We start from the raw sequence: 11,006 nt of genomic DNA, 5'->3' as shown, positions 1-11,006 counted from the left end.
AGAAGGGAAAAGCCGTTTCACATTACAACAAATATTTAAGTGTTCATTAACCATGGAAGCCGGTTTACATCGATTCTTGCTCCGAAGAAGGACGAAACGATGTTTCCAACATAGCCACGAAGCAAATGCTGCTTATTTACTTCCCTTTCCGCAGCCTCACATGAAACTAAGGTAATTCCCTCTGTTTTCTGCTCCCTTCTGTGATAGAACTAAAGGAATACTGACCGAATTGTAGGATACTGTCTTCTCCCCGCCCCCCCCCCCCCCCCCCCCCAATCACCCACTGTCTCGACCTTGCGCGTCGTATCCCGTGTAGCTGTGATGTTATGGTTTCTGTAGTTTTCATCTCTAAGTTTATAACTTGACATTGTTGATGCAACCATCTCTGCATGTAGCGGTCTTTTAATTCTATCGTTTCATTCGATATGACACAAGTAGTATTGACAAGAGGCAGCCGGCATTCCATCTTACACTTAGCAGTTTTATCTGTCCGCGCTGTGTTTTTTCAAGCTCTTTATTTGGTGCAGAACGGTCTTTCTGTCACAATTCATACTTTTTGGAGTAGAGAACAGTGGGTGTCACTGTTAAGCAACGTATGAAGTGACATTGTGAGAGTGTATTAACTGAAACTACTCCGTAACATATATCTTGTGTTGTTCCATATTGTAAACTTTTGTTACAAGTGAATATAATAAATATTTGTGATTTTCTGTTGCTTTAGAATTTATGGTACGTAAGGGTATATTTAATATATAATTTTCAATATGCTTTTTTCATATTGTGTAAATTTAATGTACAACAGTGTCCGAGAGCGATATTTAGACTCTCAGGTGAACATCATTTGTTAACATTGCAGGTGACAGAAGGTCACACGGTTAATCTATATACCATCGTCAGCTGATTCCCATATAATGAGGAATTCCTCAGTATCGAAACGCAAGGAAAACGCAAAGTCGTAAGTGAGTGCAGAAACGCAGTGTGGACAACTCCTTAATAGTCCGCTTTGGCATTTTACTTTTGGTCTTTTCTTATACCACGATGTTCCCGTGCCCATACTGCTTCGGAAACGCGCCTTTTATTGTTGCTGGTCCGGAATGTGCGTCTTTATCTGAATCTGTCATGAGTTTGTTGCATGCATTGATTCATACTGATTTCCTAATATTCGCTTCCTTTTATTAAGCAGTTGAATTATTTTCTATGTCTTCAACTTGCGTGCTTTATTTTGCCGTATTCACCCGTTTGGCATACACATACTGTCTAAAACCATGCAATTTTAGTGATGATGCTTACTTATTCGGCCAACAATTTACATTCCATAACAAGAAGAAAAATTTGTGCCTAACGCACCGTGGACGTAAGCAGTACAACCTCATAGATACGTTAAAGTCCGAGTCAAGAAATGGGCAGTTACGAAATGGGTTGCTTGCCTTTACGTAATTTTCTGGGCCTAACGACCCGTCAACGTGAGCAGTACAACCTGACAGATACGTTTCAGTACGAGTCAAGAAGTGGGAAGTTACGAAATGGGTTGCTTACTTTTGCATAATTTTTTGCACGAGATGTCAGCGTCGAACTAGAAGTAGTGATTATATGCTTATACCCCAGGTTTTTATACTGTCGCACTGATGGCCTCTTAGAACTCACGTATGATTAATGTATACCCTCAGATACCACTGTCGTTCTGCAATGATAAAGAGGAGCTCGCACCTGCACGTTCCTTTTTGTGAGCTTAAAATCATCTGGTCTCCATTTGCATCTTGTACCCTTGTTTGCAAAGTCGCTTTCGTGCGGAACCATTACGGCCAACGAAAACGCCGCGCTCGCCAAGAACTTGGTATTATACGAGACCAGTTCTCTTCCCTCCTAGTAATACTTACAAAACAGTTACATCTATTTCTTTGGTCGTGTCTGTTTTCTGTCCCGAAAATTGATGGAATTAAGGAGGCACTGATTACTTAGTTTCCCTCTCCCATTCCAGCTACCGCGTTCCGCTCCAAAACGACTGTCGTCTTTAACGGCGGCCGGAGCAGAAGAAAAAAGAAAAGAAAAAGGTACGAAACCGATTAGGAAATCCAATTCGGTAGCACTCGTTCGCCGGAAATTGCGTTAAGAAGTTGCAAATTACGTGTAAGAAGTTTTAATTTCGTATTTTGTACTGGTGCAGTGGCGAGACGCTACCGGAGTTGTAACTTGCCTGTGGGAGGAGAGAGGAAAGTCTATTTCAGATGCGTAATTCTCGCGCTCGGCCCAGCTGACGTCAGTGCATGATCAGCGGCAGCTGTTTTGCGTTGCCATGGCGGCCGGCGCCTTCTTCCGGAAAAAGTAAATTCACACTTTCACTCCACTGCAGCAGAGGAAAGACAGGTGACATCAGCAGTTCCTCGCACCGTACATATCAACACACGATTTTATTTAATTATTAGTTTATGGGATCCTTTTAAGCCCACAGAAGCACAATTTTGTCGGAATTACACTAACAGTTACATTTATGAGTTTAATAATTGGATGAACTGCACATAACAGAAGAATTCTGCCTGCAGATTCCTCTCTGAAGTCTTGTTACTGTCAGGCGAGTATTAAATCGCAACCATGTGGTTGGCCTGTGTGTCAGTTATTACAAGACGGAAGAGCCTGGATCGATCCCTGCTAAACCCCGGGATATTTTTCTGGCCCTTAACGTTCCATCATTGAAAACGAAACCATTTCACAACAGATGATTGCTACAGTAAGCGCGTTTGTTCATTGTACCGAACATTAATGCAGAATTAACATATAGATACTTCTGTCATGCCGCTTTTCTACACGACGTGACAGCACCTCCAGTAACGTTCTTTGAAGTATATTAGTATAGATAGTATAGACTATATACATTTTGTCCACAGCAGCAGTGTTATCGGCTAGCCTTCTGATGACATGCGTGTACCTCCTCCCCCCAAAAAATTCATCTATCATTATCATCTACCCCCCCCCCCTCCTCCGCCCACAAAACACATATATTCCTCTAACTTCTATTCAGATATCATCTTTGCTTTTCCATTATCTACTCCCTTTAGATGATGTACACTGGCTTACTGATATTGATACTCTGTAGTTCCTCTTTCAGTAGACGGTTCAAATGCCTCTGAGCACTATGGGACTTAACATCTGTGGTCATCAGTCCCCTAGAATTTAGAACTAATTAAACCTAACTAACCTAAGGACATCACACACATCCATGCCTGAGGCAGGATTCGAACCTGCGACCGTAGCAGTCGCGCGGTCGCGGACTGAGCGCCTGAACCGCTAGACCACCGCGGCCGGCTTCCCTTTCAGTAGAAATGCAGCTGCGTGTGTACATTTGTGCCTGCTTGTGTGTGTTGCGTGCGCGTGTACGTTTGGCGAGGATGTGGATGCAAATTTCGAAACAACCGTACCTTATTTAGCGACGATAACAATTATAAACTGTAAACCGTTCGTCGTTAGTGCGTAAGGAGTTGGGCAGAGATTTTTTTGAGGTTATGAGTTATATAAATGCATTAATAGATACTTAAAGTACAAATTTATGAACAGGAAAAACGGGAAAGGTTTAGGAATTTTTTTTAGTCACTTGTTGCTTCGACGATGGCACTGTATTCTGAAAACATCAATAGCCTCGAAACTATTCGTAAATTGTTGATCTAAAAATGTCTCGAGTAGCAGACCCTCTTTCTTGTTCCCAATTTCTGTCATTCTTACGTAGCATAAAACACGCAGTCAAGCCATTAAACTATGAGGACAGCTCCACACTATAGATATGTCTGTAGCAGACGTATTTAAACAGAAATCTTCGTAATGAAGATACAATCGATACGTAAACACCGCACATTCTGTAACTACCAGAAAAATCTACAGCACTAGCAGATGAATAATCGTTTTCAAAGTTTCTGTAATGAGACGTGTTCTTTATTCGAAGTATTTAATAGTGCATTTGTAACTTCCTAAAGATATGAGCCCCAGATTTCCACATTAAGATTAGAGCGGATCATGCATATTATTTTTCAAGTCAATGCCCTTTTTCTCAACACATACTAACGTGCAGGGATGAATCAAGTATCTATGGAATGGTTTTTTTAACCGGCTTCTGTCATTTAGCTAAAACTTACTATCTGTGGAAAATTTAAACATAAAAGAGACTCTGAACTGTCACAGGCCAAAGGGGATCATGAACGCCCAGCTTGACTTTTCTAAAAGACCATATTTTTCGAAACGACAAACATATCTGTCGCTGTTCCCTTGAATTGTGATTCAAGGGGACAGCTGCTGCTACAGCCAAGCGTGGTTACTCTCGCTGAACATGTTTGTCGATTTAAAGTTATAGGTAAATGTAAATGTCGTGTGACTAGGGCCTCTCGTCGGATAGACCATTCGCCGGGTGCAAGTCTATAGATTTGACACCATTTCGGTGACTTGCGCGTCGATGGGGATGAAATGATGATGATTAGGACAACACAACAACCAGTCCCTGAGAGGAGAAAATCTCTTACCGAGCCAGGAATCGAACCCGGGCCCGTAGGATTGACACCCCTTCGCGCTACTGGGGGCGGACCAATTATAGGTTATGTGACCCTACTGACAGTCGTACCAGAAGGGAAAAACATTCCGAATGCAAAACACATTATTGGACACATGAAAGTGTATCATAAATTATTGATTATCATTTCACGTCGTTTTGTTCATTGGAGAATTGCAAATTTGTGGTAAGGACTAATGGGACCAAACTGCTGAGGTCATCGGTCCCTGAGCCTACACACTACTTAATCTAACTTAAACTAACTTATGCTATGGGCAACACACACACACACTCATGGTCGAGGGAGGACTCGAATCTCCGATGGAGGGAGCCACACGGGCCGTGACAAGGTGCCACAGATCGCGCGGCCACCCCGCGCGACGTTCTGTTCATTTTTAAAGACGTTTTCTCTTCGTTCCCACAACTACACTCATCCCAACGACTAGTCTTACTCCAAACACTGTCATTATTTGAAGCTATAAAAGTGCAAAAGTTTAGTATGGGTCTCCTATAATAGAAAGTTGGCAGCCCTGAAGGTAACAATTTCTTTGAAAACGAAGAACGTTTTATTCCGGTCGCCAAGAGTTAATGATAAATAATTCTTTACTCACACTCTGTTTCGATCTTCAGGTGTCTTACTGCTGGTAATAGATTACGGGCCAATATAAAACTGTGACGACACATAACATAAAAGCCATCCAGCGTTAAGCGTTTATCATTGTCCACCCTTTCACGTGGAGGCACGTGACCACACTGTTGATACCTGATACAGACTGCAGCTCTCCGTTGCTAGACTCCCCTGAGAGAGTCTCCCCGGCTCTGTGAGACCACATCCACGCGTCCCTGGTCTCCCTTTATAGTCTTTACACCCCTCCCTCTACTTCCCTCCGTTTTGAAACTGATGACGCCTTGATGCCTCATGATGCGTCCTACCAACTTTTCCTGCCTTTTGGTCAAGTTGTGCCATAAATTTCTTTTTTCACCAATTCCATTTAACACCTGTACATTAGCTAGCACCACATTTCAAAAGTTTCTATCCTCTTCTTGTCTGAACTATTAAATTCTGTTCAAGGCTGCACTGCAGACATTGTACCTTGAAATAACCCCCCTACTCGTACTAAACCTCCAGTAACGTCTTAGTTTAGCCAGTGGTTCCTTTGATGTTGGTATAGGGGGCGTACAGTATAATTGAATATGCTTTCCCATCCGAATTTTGCAATAATTAAGCTAGTCCGTCCTTGAACTCATTTACTGACCCACCGCTTAAGAATTCTTCCTACCTGTTACGTGGAGGTGCTCTCGTAGTTTTAGGACCATTTACAGAGTTGTAGCACCGCCGTCGGATTCTGAAAGACAATACTACTGTCTATGTTTTCTGAAATGACGTGGGAAGAAGATTTTTTTGTGCAAATAATTTCTACACAGGATGCCATTAGTGTACGTTTATTTGAGATACACGCTAAAGTGAACTAGTTCAAACTGTTTATAAACTAACTATTAACGGTGCAAGAGCGTGATCTACCACGTTACTAAAGCGAGAGGCATGCTATCAAAGACTGCGGAGTATGGTGCACAGTCTGTGACGTGAGCGATCAATCGGTACATTTTATATACAATAGTAAGTCTTCGGTTATGCCAAAGTTATTCATTTATTTATCATTATTATCGTTTCATGGCTTTGTAATATTACTAAACGATAGTATTTATAACCCATAGACTCCTCCTAATGTCTGAGTGGCAGAAGGAAACTTTTGTCAGCAAATATTTGTTAATAACGGTCACTTGATTCAAGCCAGAATATATTTACTTTCCTACGTATCTCTATGGTGACGTCACGAGCGATCTCTACATCGGCATCTCATTCTACTGGCTCTGAAAACGCGTGATGGCCAACCGCCTCTGCTAGCAAGCGCGGGGACCTGCCGCTCGCTCCTTGCTCCCAACGTAATGCAGCGCTAGTACAGTCACTTCACTTAAGTGAGATAGCAAAACTAGACATAAAGTAAAATGCGATCTCATCTCCGAATAAGGGGTATCTTAGAACCTTCAGAAACGGCTTCCTAAAATCTAAATTTGTTAGACGTTTACAAATTTCTCATTTTCAGAAATGCTCTTCTAGCTGTTGCTATTCTGTATTTTACATCCTCTCCACTTTGACCAACAACACTTACTTTGCTGCCCAAATAACGAAACCCATCTACAAACTTCTAGTTTCTGATTTCGTAATCTAATCACCATCATCAGATTGAATTCGTTGGAAACAGTTGCAGCAGCAGCTCGAGTTTTATTTTCAAACACCATCGCTGGCTTCACCCAACAAGGCCATTTTCAGTTGAGTATAAGTCTAGCGCCATGCGGGTATACAGAGTGTATCTGCATACTTGCAAGACGCTAGGCTCGTAAACATTTGAAAATGGCCTTGGTGGCTGCAGCTGGCCGTGGCGTCTGATAACAAAAATGCATATAATAATTTCTGATGCCAGTGCCGAGCGACAGCGATCGTGTGTAACAGTATAACAGAAACAGTCAGTCGAGATCGAAACAATTAAGTAGTTATTAATTCCGGTAACCGGTTTCAGTCCAAGCGCCCATCTTCCAGAGCAGAAACTCCTTGGTGACACATCGAACCGGTTCACAGAGCTGCTGTACATGCCGAAAAGTTAGTCGAATGGTACTTTTTGGTACGCACAGCTGATCTGTGAACCGACTACATAAGTCGTCAAGAAACTTGTGTCCTTCAAGTAGCAGCTTAGACTTCGTACTTTTTGGTATTCACAATAGATCCATGAACTAGATCCGCACGTCATTAAGGAGCTTGCATTCTTTAAATAGTCGATAAGAGTTGATACTTTTTGATACGCAGAGCGGACTCATGAACTGGGTCAACGCTTCATCGGAGAGCTTGTGTTCTTTAGATAGTCGCTTACACTTGGTATTTTTTGGTGAGCACAACAATTTAGTGAACCAGCTCTACACATCATCAAGCAGACGTGGCCGTTTAGATTGAAACTGATTATCGAAATTACACTACTGGCCATTAAAATTGCTACACCAAGAAGAAATGCAGATGATAGACGGGTATTCATTGGACAAATATATTATACTAGAACTGACATGTGATTACATTTTCACGCAATTTGGATGCATAGATCCTGAGAAATCAGTACCCACAACAACCACGTCTGGCCGTAATAACGGCCTTGATACGCCTGAGGATTGAGTCAAACAGAGCTTGAATGGCGTGTACAGGTAAAGCTGCCCATGCAGCTTCAACACGATACCACAGTTCATCAAGAGTAGTGACTGGCGTATCGTGACGAGCCAGTTGCTCGGCCACCATTGACCAGACGTTTTCAGTTGGTGAGAGATCTGGAGAATGTGCTGGCCAGGGCAGCAGTCGAACATTTTCTGTGTCCAGAAAGGCCCGCACAGGCCCTGCAACAAACGGTCGTGCATTATCCTGCTGAAATGTAAGGTTTCACAGGGATCGAATGAAGGGTAGAGCCACGGGTCGCTAACATATCTGAAATGTAACGTCCACTGTTGAAAGTGCCGTCAATGCAAACAAGAGGTGACCGAGACGTGTAACCAATGGCACCTCATACCATCACGCCGGGTGATACGGCATTATGGCGATGACGAATACACGCTTCCGGTTTTCGTTCACCACGATGTCGCCAAACACGGATGCGACCATCATGATGCTGTAAACAGAACCTGGATTCATCCGAAGAAATGACGTTTTGCCATTCGTGCACCCAGGTTCGTCGTTGAGTATACCATCGCAGGGGCTCCTGTTTGTGATGCAGCGTCAAGGGTAACCGCAGCCATGGTCTCCGAGCTGATAGTGCATGCTGCTGCATACGTCGTCGAACTGTTCGTGCAGATAGTTGTTGTCTTGCAAACGTCCCCAACTGTTGACTCAGGTATCGAGACGTGGCTGCACGATCCGTTACAGCCATGCGGATAAGACGCCTGTCATCTCGACTGCTAGTGATACGAGGCCTTTGGGATCCAGCACGGCGTTCCGTATTACCCTCCTGAACCCACCGATTCCATATTCTGCTAACAGTCATTGGATCTCGACCAACGCGAGCAGCAATGTCGCAATACGACGAATGGCAATCGCGATAGGCTACAATCCGACCTTTATCAAAGTCGGAAACGTGATGGTACGCACTTCTCCTCCTTACACGAGGCATCACAACAACGTTTCACGCGGAAACGGCGGTCAACTGCTGTTTGTGTATGAGAAATCGGTTGGAAACTTTCCTCATATCAGAACGTTGTAGGTGTCGCCACCGGCGCCAGCCTTGTGTGAGTGCGCTGAAAAGGTAATCATTTGCATATCACAGCATCTTCTTCCTGTCGGTTAAATTTCGCGTCTGTATCACGTCATCTTCGTGGTGTAGCAATTTTAATGGCCTGTAGTGTAATAAATAAATAACTGATGATATCTGGACTGGCTGTTTCTGTTAAGAAAATGCATCTTGTGCTGTTACTTGTTTCCATATAACTAGTACAGTCACGCACCCTGAATCACCAAGTCCAGAATGCTCGATAAAAAATTGATATAATTCTGTTATATTCTATTACCTCTCTTGTACTTGTGTTAATTTTTAGCTTGACTTAACACGAGGAATAAAAAGAGACTGGAGCCTTGTCCTGTAAGGAGGTACCGGAGTCCTTTGTACTGAAGCACTCTGAAAGTATCCCGTAACACCATCCACAATTTTCTCGATTCGCGCTATGCATCGTTAAACAAGATTCTGCTAGTGGCTTTGGTGTAAGTCGTATCGAATGTGTCGCTCCTAGTACCAGCTTTTCTCGGGAGTGAAGTTCCAGTTGACTGTTTCCTAACATAAGAGCAGCGCCTGGGCGCAGTGCGATGTGTTTAGGCCGAGCAGTTGGAGCAGCGTGGAGAGCGTCCTCGCCTCCCTGCTCGCTGCCTGTGCAGACGTCTCAGGAGACGCGCGGCTGGCAGGTGTGTATCGAGCGAATCTGCCGCGAGCCGATGTGATTGATTCCTGCGCTACACAGAAAGCGAGGGGCGGCATTGTTCGCGACGCGGCCGCCGCCGACGCCGCCCCCGCCTCCAGCTTCCATCCGCCCCCGCCGCCTCCCATATTGATTCCGGGAGCCGCGACGCGGCGCCCGCCCGCCATCAATCGCGAAATGCGCTCCTCGGCCAATGGCGGCTGCGAGGCCAGGCGAGTCGACTCGGCGGCTGCAGACTTCTGCGGGCGGCCGCCGTCCACAGCTGCTGCCGCCGCCGCGATGTCGGACGTCGCTGCCACTGCAACACACACACAGAGGGCGGGCTCTCAGCTCTCGGCTCGGAAGTGTCTTCAAGTGTGACGTACCGGACGAGCACTGAAACACAACTGAAATGTGGACATGGAGGCTTGCACAAAATTATCTCACCCGGCAGAATATCAGTCAACTTCTCAAAACCTGCTTTTTTCAGAGGAGTAGTTGGTCTAGAACTGGTACCAGATGCTCAAGTGATCGTCCACCACTGGCGCAATTCGTGGCAGTGAAATGGTGTGTAGATATCTGATCAAAAATATCCGGACAACATTATGCAATGCCACTAAATGTGTCAGAGGAGACTTCGGAAGTATTTTGCCGTCGGAAGAGACGTATAACAGCAGACTGGGTCCGTCAAGAGAGCCCAGTGACTTTGAATACCATTGGATGTCACCTGAGTCACAAATCCGACAGGGACATTTCATCTCTTTTAAAAGTGCCCAAATGTTGGTGATGTGACCGTGACCTGGAAACATGATGGAACAACCGCAGATAAACGAAGACTTGGCGGGACCTCGTGAGCTAGACACGGACCGTCGAGCATTACGAAGGGTGCTTGTAAAAAAAATCGCATGAAATCAATAGAAGGTATTACTCGTGACTTCCAAAGTACTGGCAGCAGTTGACTAGTACAATCAGTGTGCGTAGAGAGTTAAAAGGAACGGGGCAGAAGAATCGAGCAGTTTCTCGTGAGTCACACGTTTCTGTGGTCAATGTTAAGCGCCTGAGCTGCTGTGAAGAGCGACGTCACTGCACAGTGGCTGGCCGTAAGCGAGTGATGAATCACAATGTATCCTGTGACAAACCGATACAAGGATTTGGTGGATTCCGCCACTCTGTCTACAGGCCACAAGTGGCCCATCGGGACCATCCGATCGCCGTGTCATCCTCAGAGGAGGATGCGGATAGGAGGGGCGTGGGATCAGTACACCGCTCTCCCTGTCGTTATGATGGTATTCTTCACCGACGCCGCTACTATTCGGTCGAGTAGCTCCTCTATTGGCATCACGAGGTTGAGTGCACCCCGGAAAAATGGCAATAGCGCATGGCGGCCTTTATGCTCACCCAAACAAGTGCCGACCACGCCCGACAGCGTTAGTGGATTTCTAGAGAACATTATCTGCCGTTATGTGTTATGTCAGCAGTGAAGTACGGAGTAAGCGTCTTT

General features: G+C 44.8%; 1 protein-coding gene across 1 annotated transcript in view; it reads right to left on the bottom strand.

Annotated features, from left to right (window-relative positions):
* Positions 1-5,631: 5,631 nt before the first annotated feature.
* LOC126355401 (uncharacterized) overlaps positions 5,632-11,006 on the bottom strand; it is a 56,855-nt gene continuing 51,480 nt past the window's right edge. The window contains exon 2 of the mRNA XM_050005698.1: positions 5,632-9,824. Coding sequence (XP_049861655.1) covers positions 9,385-9,824 — 440 coding nt within the window. The 3' untranslated portion in view covers positions 5,632-9,384. The remainder of the gene's footprint in view (positions 9,825-11,006) is intronic.

This window comes from Schistocerca gregaria, chromosome 3 (genome assembly GCF_023897955.1).
Source record: "Schistocerca gregaria isolate iqSchGreg1 chromosome 3, iqSchGreg1.2, whole genome shotgun sequence".
Classification (NCBI taxonomy): Eukaryota; Metazoa; Arthropoda; class Insecta; order Orthoptera; family Acrididae; genus Schistocerca; species Schistocerca gregaria.
This window is presented reverse-complemented; position numbering and strand designations above follow the sequence as displayed.